This window comes from Nerophis lumbriciformis, linkage group LG22 (genome assembly GCF_033978685.3).
Source record: "Nerophis lumbriciformis linkage group LG22, RoL_Nlum_v2.1, whole genome shotgun sequence".
Taxonomy (NCBI): domain Eukaryota; kingdom Metazoa; phylum Chordata; class Actinopteri; order Syngnathiformes; family Syngnathidae; genus Nerophis; species Nerophis lumbriciformis.
This window is the reverse complement of record NC_084569.2, coordinates 4,823,607-4,849,958: the sequence shown is the minus strand read 5'-3', so window position 1 is coordinate 4,849,958 and position 26,352 is coordinate 4,823,607. Positions and strand designations below refer to the sequence as shown.

Below are 26,352 nucleotides of genomic sequence, written 5' to 3'. Positions count from 1 at the left end.
TTCGGTCACGTGACCGATACGCCAACTGTGTCGCACTGACGCCTCCTCTGTGCCCTGTGAGCGGCTCTTTTCTACAGCCGGAGAAATAATAACTAAGAAGAGAAATCGTCTAAAATGTAATACGTTGGAAAAACTTTTTTTTTTTTTAAATAAAAATGTGTAAAAAAAAAAAAAATAATAAAATTCCCAGTCCACAATCATCCACAACACGTTCTCTTAGATTTCCATGTTATGATACATGTTCACATTATTTATTGACTGTATCTAAAAAATATAAAATTATATTTTTATTTAAATGAAGATATGAAATAATCCTAAATGTAATACAATGACTTGGTTTATATTATTGTATATATTAGGTTAGTGGTTCTCAAATGGGGGTACACGTACCCCTGGGGGTACTTGAAGGTATGCCAAGGGGTACGTGAGATTTTTTTTAAATATTCTAAAAATAGTAACAATTCAAAAATCCTTTATAAATATAAATAAAAACCTATCTTTTTTTCCAAATAGCTCAAGAAAGACCACTACAAATGAGCAATTTTTTGCACTGTTATACTATTTAATAAATCAAAAACTGATGACATAGTGCTGTATTTTACTTCTTTATCTCTTTTTTTTCAACCAAAAATGCTTTGGTCTGATTAGGGGGTATTTGAATTTAAAAAAAATCACTGGGGGTACATCACTGAAAAAAGGTTGAGAACCACTGTACTAGGTCATAAAATCAGTGTCAGTTGAGTCGGTCCATAGGTTGCCTGTAGGGATTTTTTATGTCCAGCAGATGTCAGTATTTAGTGACACAGTATCGACACAGTATCAATACAGTTTTGCAATGTGTCGAAACGCTTCATGACGCCTCATCAACCCATCACTACAAAACTTACTTGGCATGGACAAAAAGGAGCGGCGTGAACGATGGACATGAAAAAATAGCAGCGTGGGTCTTAAGGCTGTGTGGAGAGTGTGCAGAAGCATAAATGTGGAGATGTCGTCAGAACGACAAACTGAAAACAATGAACTTAAATACTATAGACATGATTAGTGAAAGCAGGTGCGTGACTCAAAACGTGAAACAGGTGCGTGACGTGACAGGTGAAAACTAATGGTTGCTATGGTGACAAAACAAAAGTGCACAAAAAGTCCAAAAACAAAACAGAACATGACTAACACAAAAACATGATCACACAGACATGACAAAATCAAACCACATAACATTCCTCCAGAAGGTCTTATCTTTGTCCATGTGATGTCAGATGAAACAAAACTTGAGCTGTTTGGCCACAATACCCAGCAATATGTTTGCAGGAGAAAAGGCGAGGCCTTTAATCCCAGGAACACCATGCGTACCGTCAAGCATGGTGGTGGTAGTATTATGTACTGGGCCTGTTTTGCTGCCAATGGAACTGCTGCTTTACAGGGAGTAAATGGGACAATGAAAAAGGAGGATTACCTCCAAATTCTTCAGGACAAGCTAAAATCATCAGCCCGGAGGTTGGGTCTTGGGCGCAGTTGGGTGTTCCAACAGGACAATGACCCCCCAAACACACGTCAAAAGTGGTAAAAGAATGGCTAAATCAGGCTAGAATGAAGGTTTTAGAATGACCTTCCCAAAGTCCTGACTTAAACATGTGGACAATGCTGAAGAAACAAGTCCATGTCAGAAAACCAACACATTTAGCTGAACTGCACCAATTTTGTCAAGAGGAGTGGTCAAAAATTCAAGCAGAAGCTTGTGGATGGCTACCAAAAGCGCCTTATTGCAGGTAAACTTGCCAAGGGACATGTAAGCAAATATTAACATTGCTGTATGTATACTTTTGACCCTCACATTTTCAGTAGACCCATAATAAATTCATAAAAGAAGCAAACTTCATGAATGTTTTTTGTGAGCAACAAGTATGTGCTCCAATCACTCTATCACAAAAAAATAAGAGTTGTAGAAATGATTGGAAACTCAAGACAGCCATGACTTTATGTTCTTTACAAGTGTATGTAAACTTTTGACCACGCCTGTATAATGTAGTAACAGACACGTTCATAACAATATGTACAATATTTACCATATTTTGGTCATTTTAATCATTCCTGGAACTAATTCTTTGCCGCATTTAATTTTCGTTTCCATAGCAGCGCACTGGCAACAACCTTGCACGCTACACCGCTACAACAAAGATGACGGGGAGAAGACGCTGACGATGTGGAGGCACGTAAATAAGACCGCCCACAAAACAGAGAATCCTGAAGGGACTGTGAGAAAGTGACTTGAAGATGATCTGTAAAACATCATCTATTCAACATTTTGAGCAAAGAACCCCCATTACATGTTATGTAGACCACAAGGAAGTCTTTTACATTTAGAAAAAAATCATAATAATATGACTCCTTTAATGCGCCTTACAGTATAATCTGGTGCGCCTTTTGACTGAAAAAAGACCTGAATCGGCAGTACGCCTTATAATCCGGTGCGCCCTATAGTGCAGAAAATACGGTAAAATACATATATAATGTAGTGTCTATCAAGGACGAGGTGATCATCAATATTGGCTTCATAGAACACAATGATTAGCAAGGACGTAGCAAACAGAATAACTGAAAAAAAAAACTCAATTGATTCTATTAATTTTTGGACAGTTCATATTAGGGATGTCCCAATCCAGGTTTTTGCACTTCCGATCCGATACCGATACTGACCGATACCGATACTGACCGATACTGGCCTATCCGAGCATGTATTAAAGTTTAAAGTTATTTAGCCTACTTAGTTGTCAGAATCATGTTGAAAATGGTTTTAGTACTCTTGATAACAACTAGCCAGCTGAATTAGGGGAGTTTGAATAATACACAATGGTTGGTAACAAGAAACTGACCTGTTTATTCAAGGATAAACACAAAATAGACAAAATTATACATGACAAACAGAAAAGGCATCATTGAACTAGGGCTGGGCGATATGGCCTTTTTTTAATATTGCGATATTTTAAGGCCATATTGCGATACACGATATATATCTTGATATTTTGCCTTAGCCTTGAATGAACACTTGATGCATATAATCACAGCAGTATGATGATTCTATGTGTTTTGATTGATTGATTGAGACTTTTATTAGTAGGTTGCACAGTGAAGTACATATTCCGTACAATTGACCACTAAATGGTAACACCCCAATAAGTTTTTCAACTTGTTTAAGTCGGGGTCCACTTAAATTGATTCATGATACAGATATATACTATCAGATATATACTATCATCATAATACAGTCATCACACAAGATAATCACATTGAATTATTTACATTATTTATAATCCAGGGTGTGGAGGGGGGCGCCGGATGTAAGTGTCAAAAAGACAGCCAAAAGAGTTTGATATGAGAATAAATCTAAAGTTAAAATATAGGGTAGAAATGCACCCATTTGCAGGAAATGTAGTCTTGATTTTCAAAATGTTCTCTCAAGGCTTGCATGTCTACATTAAAACATTCTTCTTCATACTGCATTAATATATGCTACTTTTAAACTTTCATGCAGAGAAGGAAATCACAACTAAAAAAATCACTCATTTTTTCATACGGTGTTGATCTGGAAATTTTTGCCTCGGCATTTTGATGGTGTGGACGTGTGGCACCGAACGGAGATAAGCGTCTCGACAGACGTTATAATATTTGAACAATGATGACGAAAACTGTTGTCTCTGTCGTGTCCGTGTGTCGAAAATTGTTATGCGCTTATTTTTTTATTTGATTTTGTGCGTGGCATATAATTGCTATGCGCAGAGGACGTTTAAGCAGTGCGCAATTGCACAGGCAAGCACCTTAGAGGGAGCGTTGCTCGCACGGCTGCGCTAGCATCACAGCTAACGTTAGCCATGCTGCTACCTCTCTGCTCGGGGAGGGCGTATACGTGTGTGACGTATGTCGTGACAGTATGTGACGTGTGTAAGAAGGTGCGCTTGCTGTCTGTGAGAGGGAGACACAGAAAAGAGTGAGAAGAGCCTGTCGTGTAATGCCAGCAGCTAAAAGCAACTGCGTGAGAATTGTGGATGTGTTGAAGGTGTGCTGGAAAATGCGGAACGGAACTTAGGGAGCAGCAGAAAAGTGGAATGTACTATTTAAATCTGTGCGTTGGAAAACACGGAGCGGAGTTTTTCTTTTAAACTGGATCTGGATCGGCTTTTTCCCATGCCTTGCCGATACGCATTTTTTGGCAAATATCGGCGGCCGATCCGATCCAAATATCGGATCGGGACATCCCTAGTCCGGAGTCTCGATGGAAGAATACGCATGAGAGAATTGTCCGTCCCTTCAAGCGTGTGGAAACACATAAACACAAATGGGAGAATAGGGCCCTCGGTGTGTAAGTGGAAGAAGACCAACAATATATTTCCCAACCATATAAAAATGTATAGTGTACAAAGATAATGTACAGTACCTGATATAAGCTGTGTGAGGTGTAGAAGTGTTCTTCGGGAGGCCAGCAGCCAAACTGTCATTAGTGCAGCCAACCAGCTCTCCTGTCACCCAGTCAGGAAGAGTTGCTTTGCAGTGGTCCACAGGTCGACCGTGGATAGGTTCGTCAAAATAAATGGACTGAAATGTTTACAGTTGCAGTTCAGCTATCAACATTTGCACTTACCATTATTATTACAGGCAAAATAAAAGTACAGTCATGGTCAAAAGTGTACATAGACTTGCAAAGAACATCATGTCATGGCTGTCTTGAGTTTCCAATCATTTCTACAACTCTTATTTTTTTGTGATAGAGTGATTGGAGCACATACTTGTTGGTCACAAAAAACATTCATGAAGTTTGCTTCTTTTATGAATTTATTATGGGTCTACTGAAAATGTGAGTACATGTGCTGGGTCAAAAGTATACAAACAGCAATGTTAATATTTGCTTACATGTCCCTTGAAGTCTGGGACTCTATTGACTTGTCTGTTAGGGACATCATCAACAGCAGCTTGATTTCTGGCAGTGTGCCCTCTTTTTGTAAAGGAGCTGTTGTTGAGCCTTTGATAAAAAAAAAAACAGGTCTTGATCCTACAAGTTTGTCAAATTATCGGCCCATTTCTAAATCACCTTTTGTGTCAACATTTTTGGAGAAATGTGTTTTGGCGCAACTGCAGCCTTTTGTAGATGAAAATAACACTTTAGATCCATTTCAGTCTGGATACAAAGCTTTGCACAGTACTGAATCTGCACTTTTAAAGGTTTTTAATGATTTGCTTTTAATGTCTGATTCTGGCAGCTCTGCCATTTTAGTGCTTTTAGATCTTACAGCTGCCTTTGACACAGTCCACCACACGATTCTTTTAGAGCGCCTGAGAGACTGTGTGGGTGTCAGGGGGACTGCATTAGAGTGGTTCAGATCCTACCTGTCAGAAAGGTCCTTCTCTGTCAGGCTGGGGGACGCCACTTCTTCTTCTGCTCCGCTTTACTGTGGTGTCCCCCAGGGATCTATTCTAGGCCCCATCCTGTTTGCTCTTTATCTCCTCCCTCTTGGAGAGATTTTTAAGAGGCATGGAGTGTCTTATCACTTTTATGCAGACGACTGCCAAATTTATATGCCAATTTCAAAAGGTCACGGCCCCCTGACACCCCTTCTCAACTGTCTATGCCACGTCAAGGCTTGGTTCGCACAAAATTTTGTAATAATGAATGAGGGAAAAACGGAAATTTTAGTTTTTGGTCCGGCCCTCACTGACTTGGGACCATTGCAAAATGATGTGCGTCCCAAAGTCAGCAGCCTTGGCGTCACTATAGACAGTGATTTTAAACTTGACAAACAAGTCAATGGCGTTTTAAAATCGTGTTTTTATCATCTTCGTCTTTTAGTAAAGATAAAACCGTTTTTATCTTTTAACCTTTTTGAACAAGTGGTGCATGCTTTTATTTCAAGAGGCCTGGACTACTGCAATGCACTTTATGCTGGCATTAGCCAAAAAGCTCTCTCCCGGTTGCAGTTGGTCCAGAACGCGGCAGCACGACTTTTAACAGGGGCCAGGAAACGCCAGCATGTAACCCCAACTCTTGAGAGTTTGCACTGACTCCCTGTTCATTTTAGAATTGATTTTAAAACCTTGCTGTTTGTTTTTAAAGCTTTACATGGACTGGCACCTCAGTATATCTCGGACCTCATCCAAACTTACAATCCTGCGCGCGCTCTGAGGTCCGAGAGCCAGCTACAGCTCGTGGTGCCCAAGACGAGACTTAAAACCAGGGGAGACAGGGCCTTCTCTGTGGTCGGCCCTAAGCTCTGGAACACTCTGCCCCTCCATGTTCAAACTGCTCCCACAGTGGAGTGTTTTAAGTCTCGTCTTAAGACCCACTTTTATTCTCTGGCTTTTAACACTACATGAGTTGTGTGGTCCTCTGTCCTCCTCTGTGTTTTTAAAATTGTGATTTCTATTTACTGTTTTAATTGGTTTTACCCTTTAAAATTGTTTTTAATCACATTTATTTTATATTGTTTTTAATTGTGTTTAATATTGTTGTGCAGCACTTTGGAAACATTTTGTTGTTTAAATGTGCTATATAAATCAAGTGGATTGGATTGGATTGGATTGGCAAGTTTACCTGCAATAAGGCACTTTTGGTAGCCATCCACAAGCTTCTGCTTGAATTTTTGACCACTCCTCTTGACAAAATTGGTGCAGTTCAGCTAAATTTGTTGGTTTTCTGACATGGACTTGTTTCTTTAGCATTGTCCACACGTTTAAGTCAGGACTTTGGGAAGGCCATTCTAAAACCTTCATTCTAGCCTGATTTAGCCATTCCTTTACCACTTTTGACGTGGGTTTGAGGGTCATTGACCTGTTGGAACACCCAACTGCGCCCAAGACCCTGATGATTTTAGCTTGTCCTAAAGAATTTGGAGGTAATCCTCCTTTTTCATTGTCCCATTTACTCTCTGTAAAGCAGCAGTTCCATTGGCAGCAAAACAGGCCCAGAGCATAAGACTACCACCACCATGCTTGACGGTAGGCGTGATGTTCCTGGGATTAAAGGCCTCACTTTTTCTCCTCCAAACATATTGCTGGGTATTGTTCATTTCATTTCTTTATTTATCTCCTTCATTGATGTGCATCTTTGATCGATAGACAATTAAACCTCAGAAACTAAACACACATTTACACACCAATGCCTGAGAAGGAGCAGAATGAAGAAAAATCTTATATTTTCCTGCCCCCTTCAACAAAATACATAGTCTTATTTAATGGATATCATACAAACCAAACAAAAATATCCAAATATAATGAAAACAAACAAAAATTAAAGCTGCAAGCAGCATTGGTCGGGCCCGCATATTTGGCAGGTGCTAGTCCTAAGTGTCCCAATACTTTTGTTCAGTTTTCGTCATAAGTGTCCCAATACTTTTGTCTACTTTTAGTCTGAATTCTCCCAATACTTTTGTGTAGTGTACCTACCTTGTCTGCATTGTGTGGGCACGCTGGTGCTTCCTGCTTTTAAGCAGCCTTCTTGAAAAAACAGCAGCATCAGCGCAGCGGCTCTTTGAAGGGTCATAAAATCAAAACCGGAGCCGGTATTAAAACTCTTTCGATAACTTTTAATCAAAAGGGTTCAATCTCTCTCCTGTGTTAGTTTGAAGCCGAAACAACAAACACGCTTAGAGGAGATAATGTTTGAAGAAAGGTGACCGGTTTTTACAAAAATGTTGTGTTGAAGGGGGAATAGCAAGCTTCTTGTAGATTTTTGCTGGGGGTTGTCAATTTATGAAATGTAGGTCTAAGTGAGACCTACGGAGAGGATTTTGTTTCATGTCTCTCCGACATTCCCAGTGGGAGTTACAGGCAGTTTTGTCATTTTTTTCTCCCGAGGAGCAGCTTTTTCTCCGTTTTATTCAAAAATTGCTCTAGAGCGCAATTTTTAAATTTGGGGTTAGGTTTTTTTATTAGATCAATTTTTGCCAGTCCTGATGTGTGCGTTCAGTTTGGTGAGTTTTGCAGTGTGTTAAGGGGGTCAAATTACAGCTCAAAGAGGCAAAAGTGACTGTTTTTAGTACTTTTTTGTCTTGAAGGGGGAATTGCCAACTTCCTGTTGATTTCTGCCCGATGATATACAATTATGAAAACTAGGTCTAAGTCAGACCTACATAGAGGTTTTTGTTTCATGTTTCTCCGATATTCCTAGTGGGAGATATAGGCAGTCTAGTTTTTTTTTTCTAGGGGGCGCTAGAGCGCAATTTTGAGTTTTGGGGTTCGTTTTTTTTATTAAAAGACCATTTTCGCAGGTCCTGATGGGTGGGTAAAATATGGTGAGTTTTGAAGCATGTTAAGTGGGTCAAATTAGTGCTCAAAGAGGCGGCGGAAGAATAATAAAGAAAGAATAAAACCTTACAAATTCAATAGGTCCTTATGTCCCATTGCATAAGGACTCCCTGTGGGAGTCCTTATGCAATGGGCCATGCGGGCCCTAAAAACACACACAAAAACACAACAAGTGAAAAACTTCATGAAGTACAAACCGAACAAAAAAAAAGTAATATACACCTCACGGGATGATATAAAACAAATACAAAACCAGACAAAAAAATTAGTAAAATAATCAATATAAAGCAAAATGTAGACACGTATGGCTGTCCATATGATCTTATCGTTCTGTCTTTATGTATATTTTTTTCAATTTGAATATATTTTTACAGTCTTTTATCTCATTGTAAAGACAATTCCCTAGTTTAACGCCCACCACTGATATACACATGTGTTTTGTGGCCAAACAGCTCCATTTTTGTTTCATCTGACCACAGAACTTTCCTCCAGAAGGTCTTATCTTTGTCCATGTGATATCAGATTAAACAAAAATTGACCTGTTTGGGCAAAATTCAATCAGAAGCTTTCCAGAAGGCTGCCCTTTGTCACCGATTCTGTTCATAACTTTTATGGACAGAATTTCTAGGCGCAGTTAAGGCGTTGAGGGGATCCGGTTTGGTGGCTACAGGATTAGGTCTCTGCTTTTTGCGGATGATGTGGTCCTGATGACTTCATCTGGCCAGGATCTTCAGCTCTAGCTGGATCGGTTCGCAGCCGAGTGTGAAGCGACTGGGATGAGAATCAGCACCTCCAAGTCCGAGTCCATGGTTCTCGCCCGGAAAAGGGTGGAGTGCCATCTCCGGGTTGGGGAGGAGACCCTGGCCCAAGTGGAGGAGTTCAAGTACCTCGGAGTCTTGTTCACGAGTGAAGGAAGAGTGGATGGTGAGATCGACAGGCGGATCAGTGCGGCGTCTTCAGTAATGCGGACGCTGTATCGATCCGTTGTGGTGAAGAAGGAGCTGAGCCGGAAGGCAAAGCTCTCAATTTACCGGTCGATCTACGTTCCCATCCTCACCTATGGTCATGAGCTTTGGGTTATGACCGAAAGGACAAGATCACGGGTACAAGCGACCGAAATGAGTTTCCTCCGCCGGGTGGCAGGGCTCTCCCTTAGAGATAGGGTGAGAAGCTCTGTCATCCGGGGGGAGCTCAAAGTAAAGCCGCTGCTCCTCCACATGGAGAGGAGCCAGATGAGGTGGTTCGGGCATCTGGTCAGGATGCCACCCGATCGCCTCCCTCGGGAGGTGTTTAGGGCACGTCCGACCGGTAGGAGGCCGCGGGGAAGACCCAGGACACGTTGGGAAGACTATGTCTCCCGGCTGGCCTGGGAACGCCTCGGGGTCCCCCGGTAGGAGCTGGACGAAGTGGCTGGGGAGAGGGAAGTTTGGGCTTCCCTGCTTAGGCTGCTGCCCCCGCGACCCAACCTCGGATAAGTGGAAGAAGATGGATGGATGGCTTTCCAGAAGCTTGTGGATGGCTACCAAAAGCGTCTTATTGCAGGTAAACTTGCCAAGGGACATGTAAGCAAATATTAACATTGCTGTATGTATACTTTTGACCCAGCACATTTGCTCACATTTTCAGTAGACCCATAATAAATTCATAAAAGAACCAAACTTCATGAATGTTTTTTGTAACCAAAAAGTATGTGCTCCAATCACTCTATCACAAAAAAATAAAGAGTTGTAGAAATGATTGGAAACTCAAGACAGCCATGACATCATGTTCTTTACAAGTGTATGTACACTTTTGACCACGACTGTAGCTATTCTTACCATGTAAGTAGGAAGGGCCCTGAGGTTACCAGGTTCTGGTTTGCTGGCAAATGGACCTTCCAGGACGCCCCTTCTGAGCATGTGAAGAAGCAAACGAGCGTACAGATTGCGGTCGTTGTGGCCATTAAGGCTTGATCCACATGTTGCTGGGTCACTCAACTTCTTTATCCATAAAGCACAATGCTGGCGCTCTGTTAAAACAAAAATAAGGACATAATCATCATTGCTGGACACTCAAGTCACAACAGTCAAACAAACTTAAAAAAAAACCTCATCAGATTGATTGTGTAATGTTCATATTGTTGTTACTCGGCGAGCGCTTGTGGGTCTGATGGACCCGTTGCATTTTGTGGCTTTTAATGCCTCACAATCAAACACTTTTATGTTCAAATACTGAACAGATGTTTACCTTATCCCAATAAACATCTGTTAAAATACTGAACAGATGTTTACCTTATCCCAATAAACATCTGTTCAGTATTTTAACATAAAAGTGTTTGATTGTGAGGCATTAAAAGCCACAAAATGCAATGGGTCCATCAGACCCACAAACGCTGGCTGAGTAACAACAATATGAACATTGCACGGAAAATTTCTCTGCCAGTTTCTGCATCCCACAGGGATTCTTCTTTTGTGTTTCTGCACCTGCGGTTCCCACACAAGGTTGCAACATTGTTTGTCAACACTGTCTGCTCTCATTTTATCGCACATTTGACCCTCTGATGTTCTGCATACCTACACTCTGTCCTCCTCCTGTCTAGGTATGTTGTGTGTGTGCGTGCGTATGTGAGTGTGTGTGTGTGTGTGTGTGTGTGGTACACAGAACATCAATTTCCACACTTCAATTAGCCCCGGGTCCAGTGGACCCGGACATCTTATATGTAATAGAAATGTGTAGGGGGTAGAGATGCGCGGTTTGCGGACACAACCGCGGAGTCCGTGGATAATCCGCGGGTCGGGCGGGTGACATGACGAAAAAAATAGATTTTAAATAGATGCGGGCGGGTTGCGGTTGAACCAATTCGGAAATATATATACATAGTTAAATGTTGTTACCCACATACGAAAAACGTATAGATTTTATCGGTCCTTTAGGTGGAGCTGATGGTGCATCACCGAAAAAGAAAAGGATTGACTTCACAGAATGGGAGGAGGATACACCTGTGCTTGTTGATGAAGTAGAGGATTATTCCTCTACAAACTTGCATCTCGACGGATCAGCAGAGGAAAATCTACTTTCCTTTTGGGGGAAACAAGGACAATCATTCCCACGACTACAACACCTTGCCAAGAGAATCCTATGCGTCCCAGCAACAAGTGGCGCAAGTGAGCGCTCCTTCAGCGCAGCAGGGCGCATTTTAGAGGCCAGGCGCTCTCGCCTGAATCCTGGCACTGTAGATGCCATTTTATTCCTGCATAGTGCTAACAAAAAAAAAAGTAAGTAGACATACGGTTGGATATGTTAAAGGAATTAGTCTACGTTACCTATAGGCTATACCAAATAAGCCCATGTCTAACCTATATTGAGTTCGGTCAGCTGAATAATTTTGATGGTTACGTGTTGTTTGGGCGCACTACAATGCAAAGGAATTAAGGCAATTGCGTTGTTTATTGTGTTTTTTTCTATTGGAGATATACTACTATGTGTGAATAATTATTTGGCCTCGCTTTCAAGTGAAGCGCATCTCCGATTGGCGACAATGTAAGGATATTTAGCCTGCTTTGTTTGTCGCGACCGTCTATTTTCATTATAATTCAAGTTTGATGATAAAGTGCAGTCTGATGGGTTTGATTTCCCCCCTTCAGCTTTTTGCCTTGGCCAATAAGTTGCAGGCAATTTATTATTATTATTTATTTAATTTATTTTTGTTTAAATAGGGATGACATACATATGTCATTGTATAATTTAAGTTTGTGCGCGTGATTGACAGCCTACGGCTTATGAGGCACATTTTTTAACTATTTTTTTATTTCAACTTAAAAACATATGAGCCTATGCCTACAACATAGGCTATGTGTTTATCTTTATTTTCCTGCCTGTCGTTGACAATGGAGATTGTCTGATATTTTGTCATGGCTGCAGATCAATCAATAAAGGTTCATCTTTGTCACGAAATTGTTCACTGTTTCACTCTGCACCCCGCCCTCGTCCCTATTTGAGCATTATAACGTTAACAAGTTAATATTCATTAAAATAAATTCAGAAAAAAAATTTTACCTAACGAAAATATAGGCCTTGTCTTTCTAAAACATTTGTTTAACTTCTTAAAAGCCTCGTTCTGCTTGCTGCAACTGCGCACACAAAGTGTGAGGAACGCACTCCTGATCTGAGGGCATTGGCAACAATAGTCAACACTTTTTTAATTGAAATGACAATAATATTATAATAATGATAAATAATATTAGCACGCATTGAATGTCTCTGCTACATTGGATCAGTCTCCTTTCTTTAACAGGCAAAAGCTTTCTAACCTCACTAATATGCTTGTATCGTCTATATTAGATATATAACAACTGGCGGATGGCGGGCTGGTGTGGTTTTGATAAAATGTTGGTTCGGGTGGATGCGGATGGATGACGACTTTTGTGATGCGGTTGCGGATGAAATAATTGCCTATCCGCGCATCTCTAGTAGGGGGGGGGGGTGTATGGTGTGTGGTCATTAAATATGTATTCTGATATATGTTTTTCACAGAAAATGAGCCAAAGTCAGTGAGTTTCAGTTTGAAAAATTAATTAATTGTATCATTTTTCTTTTAATAGAAAAATGAAAACGTGTCCCACAGACCCGAACACCACCAGAGGTGGGTAGTAACGCGCTACATTTACTCCGTTACATCTACTTGAGTAACTTTTGGGATAAATTGTACTTCTAAGAGTAGTTTTAATGCAACATACTTTTACTTTTACTTGAGTATATTTATAGAGAAGAAACGCTACTTTTACTTCGCTACTTTTATCTACATTCAGCTCGCTACTCGCTACTATTTTTTATCCATCTGTTAATGCACGCTTTGTTTGTTTTGGTCTGTCAGACAGACCTTCATAGTGCCTGCGTTTCAACAAATACAGTCACTGGTGACGTTCACTCCGTTCCACCAATCAGATGCAGTCACTGGTGACAATGGACCAATCAAACAGAGCCAGGTGGTCACATGACCTGACTTAAACAAGTGTAAAAACTTATTGGGGTGTTACCATTTAGTGGTCAATTGTACGGAATATGTACTGTACTGTGCAATCTACTAATAAAAGTTCCAATCAATCAAAAGTGTGAAGGAAAAAAGACCCTTTTCCATTTCAACCGTACATCCCGTCAAAAGCCTAAAGACTGACTGCACAGTTCCTGTCTTCACAATAAAAGTGCCGCTCCATCGCGCTTGCGCTTTCAAAACAAGAGTCTCCGAAAGCCAGCGCAAACAAGCTAGCAAGCTACGGAGTTTGCCGCCAATGTATTTCTTGTAAAGTGTATAAAAACGAATATGGAAGCTGGACAAATAAGATGCCAAAAACCAACCACTTTCATGTGGTATTAGACAGAAAGGAGGAACTTTTTTCTCCTCTATTTGAAAACGTGGACGTTATCATCACTACTGTCTGATTACAATCAATGCAAGTCATCAGAATCAGGTAATACACCAACTTATATTCTTGTCTTCATGAAAGAAAGGAATCTATATATGTTAAACATGCATGTATATTCATTAAAACACCTTTAACATGCAAACAAAAACGGCAAAATAAATAAATATAAATTATATACTGTATATATCAATGTATGTATATATATATATATATATATATATATATATATATATATATATATATATATATGTCTTAATAAGGTTATCCAAAAAATAGTGCTCGATACTGTAGTAGAGCGCAATATATGTATGTGTGGGAAAAAATCACAAGACTATTTCATCTCTACAGGCCTGTTTCATGAGGGGGGGTTCCCTCAATCATCAGGAGAAATCTCCTGATGATTGAGGGAACCCCCCCTCATGAAACAGGCCTGTAGAGATGAAATAGTCTTGTGATTTTTCCCCACACATACATACATATATATATATGTATGTGTGGGGAAAAAAAATCACAAGACTATTTCATCTCTACAGGCCTGTAGAGATGAAATAGTCTTGTGATTTTTTTTCCCCACACATACATATATTGCGCTCTACTACGGTATCGAGCACTATTTTTTGGATAACCTTATTAAGACATATACATATATATATATATATATATATATATATATATATATATATATATATATGTGTGTGTGTGTGTGTATGTGTATATATATATATATATATATATATATATATATATATATATATATATATATATATATATATATATATATGTGTGTGTATGTATATATATATATATATATATTTATATGTGTGTGTGTTTATAAATATATATATATATGTTTGTGTGTATATATGTATATATATGATATGTGTGTGTGTGTTACTCATCAGTTACTCAGTACTTGAGTAGTTTTTTCACAACATACTTTTTACTTTTACTCAAGTAAATATTTGGGTGACTACTCCTTACTTTTACTTGAGTAATAAATCTCTAAAGTAACAGTACTCTTACTTGAGTACAATTTCTGGCTACTCTACCCACCTCTGAACAGCACACAAGGGTTAAATACAAGATAGCAACGCTGTGTTGTAGTCAAATAAATGCATCAACGCCGTGATAGTAAACATTGCGAGTTAAACGAAAGGGACAAGCGGTAGGAAAATGGATGGACGGAAGTTCTTACCACTCTCGTTGGGGTGTTTGATGATATATGGTTTCATATCCCGAACAAAACCGTTGAACTCTGCGTTCATTGTTGCCGTTGACTGGTTATCTTTGCTCATGGTGCACTTGAAAGGAAAACATTTATTATTATTATCGTTATTGACAATTATCTGGCACACACGGCAAGAAAACACAACATTGTAGCTGACGTGCTGCTCGCAACAAACGCGGACAAATTACCTCGTTTTTGTTAGGTTTTGCTTCTAAAGAACAACCATCACTCGGCAGTCCTTTATAAATAAACGCCTAGATTAGAACGTATAATTAAAACAAAAAGCTAACTAGTTTTAGCTTTAGCGGCACTTGATTCAAAATGTCAGCATCAAGCTGCTTTACGACACTTCCGGTTTTACTGGTTGCCATAGAAATGTTCTTCTTCGTGGCTTTTTTTTTATAACTTCTTCTACGCCTCTTCCTCATCCTGAGTATGACAGAAATCGTGTATTATTTACTTGCCTTGTATGTAAATATTGCTTATTATAAATAAATGTTTATAAAAGTAAAACAAAATAAAAATAAAAAAGCCCAAAAATGTAAGTTTCTCAATACCCGACCTGTTTTTTTGTGTCTTTAAAAAATAATTATAACTTTACTTTAAAACGCTTTCTACCTCTAACAACCACAAAGCTGTGAAAACTATGATGCTTTGGTCCAAATTTGGACTATTTACAGAACTTGTGTGAGCCTATAGCTTTACACTTTGCTACATATATACATTTTGCATTCTTCTTTAGTTGCTTTATTGAGTTCACAACCCCCTGGCGCGGTTCTGTACTGTTTTTAGAGTAGAATAGAATAGAATAGAAAGTACTTTATTGATCCCTGGGGGAAATTCAGCACCACAGTTCGCTCACAATAAACAATAAACACTTAGATATTTTTTTACATGTGAATAATATACATACAGTCTATTATACAGCATTATTCACATGTGAATAATATAAATACAGTCTATTATACAGCATTATTCACATGTGAATAACAAAAATACAGTCTATTATACAGCATTATTCACATGTGAATAATATAAATACAGTCTATTATACAGCATTATTCACATGTGAATAATATAAATACAGTCTATTATACAGCATTATTCACATGTGAATAATATAAATACAGTCTATTATACAGCATTATTCACATGTGAATAATATAAATACAGTCTATTATACAGCATTATTCACATGTGAATAATATAAATACAGTCTATTATACAGCATTATTCACATGTGAATAATATAAATACAGTCTATTATACAGCATTATTCACATGTGAATAATATAAATACAGTCTATTATACAGCATTATTCACATGTGAATAATATAAATACAGTCTATTATACAGCATTGTTCACATGTGAATAATATAAATACAGTCTATTGAACAGTATTATTCACATGTGAATAATATAAATACAGTCTATTATACAGCATTATTCACATGTGAATAATATAAATACAGTCTATTATACAGCATTATTCACATGTGAATAATATAAATATAGTCTATTATACAGCATTATTCACATGTGAATAATATAAATACAGTCTATTAAACAGCATTATTCACATGTGAATAATATAAGTACAGTCTATTATACAGCATTATTCACATGTGAATAATATAAATACAGTCTATTATTCAGCATTATTCACATGTGAATAATATAAATATAGTCTATTATACAGCATTATTCACATGTGAATAATATAAATACAGTCTATTATACAGCATTATTCACATGTGAATAATATAAATACAGTCTATTATACAGCATTATTCACAGGTGAATAATATAAATACAGTCTATTATACAGCATTATTCACATGTGAATAATATAAATACAGTCTATTATACAGCATTATTCACATGTGAATAATATAAATATAGTCTATTATACAGCATTATTCACATGTGAATAATATAAATACAGTCTATTATACAGCATAATTCACATGTGAATAATATAAATACAGTCTATTATACAGCATTATTCACATGTGAATAATATAAATATAGTCTATTATACAGCATTATTCACATGTGAATAATATAAATACAGTCTATTATACAGCATTATTCACATGTGAATAATATAAATACAGTCTATTATACAGCATTATTCACATGTGAATAATATAAATATAGTCTATTATACAGCATTATTCACATGTGAATAATATAAATACAGTCTATTATACAGCATAATTCACATGTGAATAATATAAATATATTTGTAAATTAAAAAAAATATAAATAAAGGTTTGTAAAAATGTTTTCAAAAAAGCCCATAAATGAAGACAAACAACCACACATTCGAAAAGTGTTTACTAAATAGCTTATTCTTTGCGTATGATGTATAGCAGACCTGGGCAAATTAAACCCCGGGGGCCACATGCAGCCCGTTGAGGTTTTCAATCTGGCCCGCTGGACATTCCCAAATATTTTTTTTACATCTTTAAGATGGATATTGTAGCCGCCATTATGATGTGCAGTGATGTTTCCTAATGAACGTAATTCTTCAACTATACAAAGTATTTCAATGGTTGGAACCTGCGCTTATGGCTGATACACTAGTTACTATGGTCATCTGATGAGTTACTAAGGTCATCTAATTAGTTACTATGGTAATCTACGTCACAGCAGCTCAGACGAGGCACCAAGCAGTGTGGGCGGGAAGCGTTTCCACAGACGCGGAAGGAGATTTTCACAACAAAGTTCTAAAGCTTAGTGATATATAGAATAGAATAGAATGTACTTTATTTATTCTTGGGGGAAATTCAGCAAATATCAGATATACGAGATTGTGTTTTGTACCCTCCGCGTTCATATTTCCCTGTTTGTTGCATTTTTGTCGCGTTTCACTCGATTGTAAAATATGTTGATCGGAAGGGAGTGTGACGTTCATATTTTGTCAATATTCAGTATTTTATCCCTCATAGAAAAATGTAAAATTCCATTACGTTTTTTAAGGCGGTCTGTCAAAACGTTTTTAGCATTCAATCAGACATTATTGTGAGGTTTTGTATTAGTGTTCCTAAAAAATGGATATACCGGGCCCCAGACACATTTTTTTCTCTAAATGTGGCCCCCGAGTCAAAATAATTTACCCAGGCCTGATGTATAGCCTAAAGCAGGGGTCCTCAAGTACAAATCTTGAAGGTCCACAAATGTTTTTTGGAAACAGGCTGGGTCCGTTTATTATCGGTCAAGCTTATATAATAGCAGGAGGTAGGTAGTTTAACATTTTCTTAAAATTAACAAAAATAAAATAAATATCCAATAAAATACATGAAATATTTTCTTTGAAACAAAAATAAATAAGAACTTTGAAAAAATGTGTCCTCTGCATTTGACCCATCCCTTGATCACCCCCTGGGAGGTGAGGGGAGCAGTGGGCAGCAGCGGCGCTGCGCCCGGGAATAATTGTTGGTGATTTAACCCCCAATTCCAAGTCTTGATGCTGAGTGCCAAGCAGGGAAGAATGCTGGTATGAGCTTTTAAACATAACCCGTTAACTGCTGCCAATCAAATGGTGAATAAGATACTCTTTAGGGTTCATATGTTTGTAAATCTGACTGTGTTGAAGTCAGTGCCTCACCAGCCATCAACCTCACCGCACGTTACTGCTCTGTTGCTATTTGTTGTTGTGTCATAGATTTAACAAAAATCTTGCTTGATGTTTCATATGGCTTTTTCAGCCTCGTGATTTCTTTTTTTCTTAGCTCTGAATCATGAGGAAATGTCTCTTCAAATTCGCGGTGCTCTTTCAGATAGTGACATTTCAGATTTTCACTTTTCACCAGAGCAACAGTAGTGTTACATAGTAGACACATACAGTAGAGCAACCAGAGCAACACATTGGTCTGGTACTTGCAGTAGGTAGGATGAAAACACATTGCTCTGTCCATTCTTCCTTGAAACGTCGGTTTTCCCTGTCCACCTTTCTTTTACCAGCCTGAGCCAACTTGGAGCATGCCATTGTGATTTGATTCACATTCAGTGACTGACAAGTGAACAGTTAGCGAAGTAGCGATACGAGACAACTGTGTGCCTGCAGCGAAAGGTTCCATGCACTGTGCACATGACCCAGGTGGTAACAGCCTATCAGCGCGTCGTTGTGAAAGAGATGACAACCCATACCCCGGAATTAGCCAATCAGAGTGGCGTTCTCTCGCTCTCACTCCGTCTCTCTCTCTTTCTCTCTCTGAGAGAGAGAGAGAGAGAGAGAGAGAGAGAGACGGAGTGAGTGAGACACGAGAAGTGTAAACGAAACGTGGAGATATTTGACTAAAAACAACAAAGAACGTTGACTTGCGCTAGCGATAACTCACAGATAAATACAATTATTATATTTTTTTATAATAATTATAATTATAATAATAAAAAAAAACTTTTTTTTTTTTTTTTTTTTTACTATAATTCGTGCTGGGTCCGGACGGACACGTCGCTGGGTCCGGACATGGACCGCGGTCCGCCTGTTGAGGATCACTGGCCTAAAGTATTTGACGGTGATACATTTTCTGCTGCAATCACTTTTGCTTAATTACACACCGAAACATTTACTTATTAAATTGTATTAAATGTATTAAGACTTGCTCTTTATTGGTAAAATTGAGCAAATAAAGTTTTGGAATTTTTTTTTTTTTTTTTGCTTAAGGGGCGAATACTGTGTTGTTCTGTTTTTTCACTTTATTTTTTTATTTCTATTTATTGTTTTAATTGGTTTTACTTTTTAAAATTGTTTTTATTCATATTTATTTTTATATTGGTTTTATATTTATTTATTTTGTTTTTATTCAGTCATTGGTGGAGCTAAGGATAGTATTCGAATCTTGTTTTTAATATTTTTGTTCAGCACATTGGACCCCTAGGAAATGGATGGATGGATGGACGCTGGAAACATCTTTGTTGTATATAAATGTGCTATATAAATAAAGTGGAGTGGATTGAATACCACTTTCATCCACACAGTGGCGGTGAAGGCCTGCAGTTTGTGATACTGTATGCAAAGCTGCAGCCTGGTATGCTGCATTCAATGACTGTTTGTGCAAACCAGCTCCCACTTTTTTGATCGGTTTAAATTTTGATTGATTGATTGAGACTTTTATTAGTAGATTGCACAGTGAAGTACATATTCCGTACAATTGACCACTAAATGGTAACACCCGAATAAGTTTTTCAACTTTAACGTTAATCAATTCATGGTAAAGTCATAAAATTGGGGTCCCACAGTAATTTTTTGGGGTCTTACTTTTTAGTAAGCGTTTTGAAAACATGATAAATGTATCCATTATCCTGTTATATCTCACTTTCTATATTGTGTTTTGGAAAAAGTTTGTCACAATTTATTAAAAAAACAAACAAAATTTTTTTTATGCATATTTAAATGTATTCAGTTAAATTGACCCAATGACGATCAAATATTGCAATATTGCATTTTTTTTTTTTAAATAAAAAATGGGTCCATATATCCTCTATCGCTTTTTTGGTGCAAATTCTATGCGCAGAATGTTTTGTGGTTTAGTGGTTAAACAGCCAAAAATGTTTCCAAAGTGCTGAACAAAAATATTAAAAAGAGGATTCAAATACTATCCTTAGCTCCACCAATGATTGAATGAAAACAAAATAAATACATATAAAAACAATATAAAAATAAATATGGTGAAACATGTGTAGTTCTCCCACATCACAACCACATTACAAAAAAACGGGTAAAACCAATTAAAACAATAAATAGAAATACAAATTAAAAAAACACACAGAAGCCCACACAACTACAGTAGAGCAGGGGCGCCGCTAGGGATTTTGGGCCCCATGAAAAGAATCTTTACAGGGCCCCCAACACAGTGTCATTATTTTTTCTGTATTATAATTTCATCATCATTAGGGGCCTCTCTGGGCCCCCCTCCATCATGGGCCCCTAGAATCTGTCTCCTTTACCCCTCCCCCCCCTTTTTTCGGCGCCCCTGCAGTAGAGTACAGTATTTTGTATTTCTATAGTGTTTTGTATACTGTACAGGATTGATTATTATTTTTTATTGGATAGTAGTCTGTTTATTTCAATTGTTAGTTTTTTCCTTATTGCCTGTTGTGTCATTTATTTTATTGTATTATTTATTTATTTTTACCCCATATTTGTTCCCACTACCGCACCTTAAATTGGAGTCCTTAATCCATACTTGCCAACCCTCCCGAATTTTCCGGGAGACTCCCGAAATTCAGCGCCTCACCCGAAAACCTCCCGGGACAAATATTCTCCCGAAAATCTCCCGATTTTCAGCATGGAGCTGGAGGCCACGCCCCCTCCAGCTCCAAGCGGACCTGAGTGAGGACAGCCTTTTTTTTTTTTTATGACAGGAGGACAACAGGGTGACAAGAACTAAATCATCCAGACTAGAGATAAATTCTATTATTATGTTTATCTTACCTAAAAATAAATATATTTATTAATTACAAAAAAACTAAATACATTTTTACTATATTTTGCTAAAAACATCAAAATTAATTGTGTTTTTATTTGTATTTTCTCTGACTCCTTATTACATCCAGCCATAGAATCATACATTGAAATAAACGTATATGAAATAATTAATTTTAAATGATCATAATAATTCATTTAAAATGACCATATTTAATTATTAAAACAATTGCTTGTTTATCAACAACTTTAGCATTTTATTCATTACATTTTGAAGCTCTCAGAAGCCAAGTTATGTTATATTCCTTAAGATTTATTTATGTAAGTTTGAAGTATCAATTATCTAAACACAGTTTTGTTTGCATATTTTCAGGATGTAGATATATATATATGTATGTGTATGTATGTATGTATGTATGTATGTATGTATGTGTATGTATATATATGTATATGCATATATATATATATATATATATATATATGTATATATATATATATATATATATATATATATATATATATATATATATATATATATGTATATATATATATATATATATATATATATATATATATATATATATATATATACATATATATATATATATATATAATTGCAAATGAGCCGTCGGCCCCCGGACAGAGCGACCCCAAAACCAACAAAGGCTGCAACTGCCGCAAGAAACCTGATTGCCCTCTCAACGGGGGGTGCTTACAAACATCAGTTGTTTACCAATCTAAGGTAACACGCAAGGACATTAACACATCCGACACATATGTAGGATTAACCGAGGGAGAGTTTAAAACCAGATGGAACAATCACAAGGCTTCTTTCAGGAACCAAAACCTGCGGAATACCACAGAACTCAGCAAACACATTTGGAACCTCAAAGACAATAATGTTGAATATTCAATAACATGGCAAATTCTTGCATCCAGCACACCTTACAATAGTGGTAATAAAAGATGCAACCTATGCTTGAAAGAAAAACTGTTTATTATTTACCGTCCAGACCTGTCATCCCTCAACAAGCGCAGCGAAATTGTAACAACATGCCGCCATAGACACATGAGCCAATCACCACGCTCTAGGCCAGCCTGTACCCACCCACTCTGTGCCCTATATAAACCATGGTATGTGAATGCTTCCATTAAAATCTCCTGATGATTGAGGGAACCCCTCATGAAACAGGCCTGTAGAGATGAAGTAGTCTTGTGATTTTTTTCCCCCACACATACATATATACATATATATATATATATATATATATATATATATATATATATATATATATATATATATATATATATATATATATATATATATATATATATATATATATATATATATATGAAATACTTGACTTGGTGAATTCTAGCTGTCAATATACACCTCCCCTCTTAACCACGCCCCCGCCCACAACCACGCCCCAGTCCCACCCCCGACCACGCCCCCCACCCCCCCACCTCCCGAAATCGGAGGTCTCAAGGTTGGCAAGTATGCCTTAATCTCGTTATATGCAAATATAATGACAATAAAGTCCATTCTATTGTATTCTATTCTAAAAACAAAAAACAAAAACAAACTCACGTAGTGTTAAATAGTTTTGTTACGGTAGTGAAAATAAAACTTTGAGAAGTAATGACTTTTGTCGTCGTGACAACTCCATTTTGTTATTGATTGTGCCGTGAAAAGCCAAAAATCCTACAGTCATTGAACGCACCATTGCCAAAGTCAGGGTGAATGAAAAAGACGCGCTTTTTTTTTTCTTCTTCCCGCGGTTCAGTCAGAGAGGCGGCGGCGCGCGATCTGTCACGGAGGCTCGTGCACGAGCATTCACCTGTACAAGAGGCAAACAACTGCACGACATTAAAGTTGAAGTCGCGTACTCGAAAACCGTTTTATTTTCCCCCCCTTTTTTTCCTCCCCGCCATGGCTGACCATCTTCTACATTATAACGACTCCGCCGGTGTGGGGAACAGATTCGCCCGCAAAGGCGCTTTGCGGCAGAAGAACGTGCACGAAGTGAAGAACCACAAATTTACCGCCAGGTTCTTCAAGCAGCCGACCTTCTGCAGCCACTGCACGGACTTCATATGGTGAGCTGATGCTCAAGTGCTAAAGTTGCACGTTGCACTTAGTGATCACTCTTTTGTTGTTGTTTGTTGTTGTTGTTGTTGTTGTTGTTGTTGTTGTTGTTGCTGCAGGGGCTTTGGCAAGCAAGGATTCCAATGTCAAGGTAAAAACTTTCATTATTCCTACAATGAATTTAACGCTTGTCTGGTTTGGTTGAAACTAAGTCTGTTTTGCTGCTGTGGTTCTTTTGGCCGAGTGTATAAATCACGGGTGTCAAAGTCGAGGCGCGCGGGCTAGATCCGGCCCGCGAACCAATGATCTATGGCAGTGTTTCTTGTCTCAAAGTAGGTGTACTGTCACCTAGGGATGTCCCGATCCAGGTTTTTGCACTTCCGATCCGATACCGATATTGTTTTTGCATTTCCGATCCGATACCGATACTGACCGATACCGATACTGACCGATACTGGCCTATCCGAGCATGTATTAAAGTTTAAAGTTATTTAGCCTACTTAGTTGTCAGAATCATGTTGAAAAGGCTTTTAGTACTCTTGATAACAACTAGCCAGCTGAATTAGGGGAGTTTGAATAATACACAATGGTTGGTAACAAGAAACCCATCCATCCATCCATCTTCTTCCGCTTATCCGAGGTCGGGTCGCGGGGGCAGCAGCTTAAGCAGGGAAGCCCAGACTTCCCTCTCCCCAGCCACTTCGTCCAGCTCCTCCCGTGGGACCCCGAGGCGTTCCCAGGCCAGCCGGGAGACATAGTCTTCCCAACGTGTCCTGGGTCTTCCCCGCGGCCTCCTACCGGTGGGACGTGCCCTAAACACCTCCCTAGGAAGGCGTCCTGGTGGCATCCTGACCAGATGCCCGAACCACCTCATCTGGCTCCTCTCCATGTGGAGGATCAGCGGCTTTACTTTGAGCTCCCCCCGGATGACAGAGCTTCTCACCCTATCTCTAAGGGAGAGACCCGCCACCCGGCGGAGGAAACTCATTTGGGCCGCTTGTACCCGTGATCTTGTCCTTTCGGTCATAACCCAAAGCTCATGACCATAGGTGAGGATGGGAACGTAGATCGACCGGTAAATTAAGAGCTTTGCCTTCCGGCTCAGCTCCTTCTTCACCACAACGGATCGATACAGCGTCCGCATTACTGAAGACGCCGCACCGATCCGCCTGTCGATCTCACCATCCACTCTTCCCTCACTCGTGAACAAGACTCCGAGGTACTTGAACTCCTCCACTTGGGGCAGGGTCTGCTCCCCAACCCGGAGATGGTATTCCACCCTTTTTCCGGGCGAGAACAAGTATTAATTAAAGCTGCAAGCAGCGATGGACGGGACCGACTTTGACGGCACATAAAATCCAAACCGGAGCAGTAATTAAAACTCTTTCGTCAACTTTTAATCAGAAGGGTACGATCTCTCTCCTGTGCTAGTTTGAAGCCGACACGACAAACGAGGAGATAATGTTTAAAAAAAGGTGACTGTTTTTAACCCAGCTTTTATTTTGAAGGGGGAATTGCAAACTTCCTGTTGATATTTGCTGGGGGTTCTCAATGAATGAAATGTAGGTCTAAGGGAGACCTACGTAGAGGTTTTTGTTTCATGTCTCTACGACATTCCTACTGGAAGTTACAGGCGGTTTTGTCTGTTTTCTTCCAAGAGCAGCTTTGTCTGTTTTATTCCTAGGGGACGCTAGAGCGCAATTTTGAGTTTTGGGGTTTGGTTTTTTTTTTTTTTTATTAGATCGCAATTATCGCCAGTCCTGATGTGTGTGTCCAGTTTGGTGAGTTTTGAAGCATGTTAAGGGGGTCAAATTACAGCTCAAAAAGGCAAAAAAGGGGAATTGCCAACTTCCTGTTGATTTTTGCTGAAAGATGTCAGTGTATGAAATCTAGGTCTAAGTGAGACCTACATAGATGTTTTTGTTTCATGTCTGTATGACATTCCTACTGGAAGTTACAGGCAGTTTTGTCTGTTTTTTCCAAGGGAGCGCGAGAGCGCAATTTTGAGTTTTGGGGTTTGGTTTTTTGATTAGATTGCAATTTTCGCCCGTCCTGATGTGTGCGTCAAATTTGGTGAGTTTTGAAGCATGTTAAGGGGGTCAAATTACAGCTCAAAGAGGCGGCCGGTATAATAATAATAATAAAACCTTACAATTACAATAGGGTCCTCTGTCCCAAAGGGACATTGCGGTCCCTAATAAAACACGTCTAACACAAATGACATAGTACCGATGAATACTTGAGGGAATTTCGATATTGGTATCAGTAAAATCTTGATATACATCCCTACTCAGTGTTTTGGCACTAGGAATTTTCAAAATGGGGTCCCAGGGACCCCATCAAGTTATAAAAATGGGGTTCCACTTTTTTGTAAGAGTTTTGAAAACATGATAAATTTATGCATTATCCTGTTGTATCTCACATTCTATATTGTTTTGAAAAAAAGTGTCATAAAAAAAGTTAAGAAATATTTAAAAATTGTATTCAGTTATAATTACATTTCTTCTTTCCTTCATGGATAAACTTTACCGCTGCTGGTATTTTTTTTTCCCTTCTATATTTTTATTGTAATATTTTCAGAATGTGTGTTCTATTTTTTAGCCTAAGTAAGCCAAAGACAACAATCTGAAGTTGTCTATTTTTAATGCCATGATTTTGATGATTGACACTCCTGGTATAAATGTATTGTTCTGCTAACCTTGGTGTGCAATAGTGTTGGGTAGCGATGGGTCCGGCAACACCGATGCATCGGCGCATGCGTCGAGCTCATAGAGCAAAACCCTGTGTCGGTGCGCGTACCGCTTTTAGAAAGTCACGTGACCGATCATGAGCTGTTTTGGTCACGTGACCGATACGCCAACTGTGTCGCCTCCTCTGTGCCCTGTGAGCGGCTCTTTTCTACAGCCCGA

At 38.5% G+C, this 26,352-nt stretch overlaps 2 protein-coding genes across 4 annotated transcripts in view; one reads left to right on the top strand and one right to left on the bottom strand.

The window, feature by feature from the left end:
- cep112 (centrosomal protein 112) overlaps positions 1–15,264 on the bottom strand; it is a 473,259-nt gene extending 457,995 nt beyond the window's left edge. For all 3 annotated transcript variants that reach the window (XM_061974375.1, XM_061974374.2, XM_061974373.2), the window contains exons 1-4: positions 15,108–15,264; positions 14,887–14,992; positions 10,107–10,297; positions 4,430–4,587 (exon numbers count right to left, since the gene is read on the bottom strand). In XM_061974375.1, coding sequence (XP_061830359.1) covers positions 4,430–4,587; positions 10,107–10,297; positions 14,887–14,986 — 449 coding nt within the window. In that variant the 5' untranslated portion in view covers positions 14,987–14,992; positions 15,108–15,264. The remainder of the gene's footprint in view (positions 1–4,429; positions 4,588–10,106; positions 10,298–14,886; positions 14,993–15,107) is intronic.
- Positions 15,265–23,099: 7,835 nt separating this feature from the next.
- The window catches only part of prkcab (protein kinase C, alpha, b), a 259,108-nt gene continuing 255,855 nt past the window's right edge, over positions 23,100–26,352 (top strand). The window contains 2 exon segments of the mRNA XM_072915832.1: positions 23,100–23,454; positions 23,563–23,594. Coding sequence (XP_072771933.1) covers positions 23,288–23,454; positions 23,563–23,594 — 199 coding nt within the window. The 5' untranslated portion in view covers positions 23,100–23,287.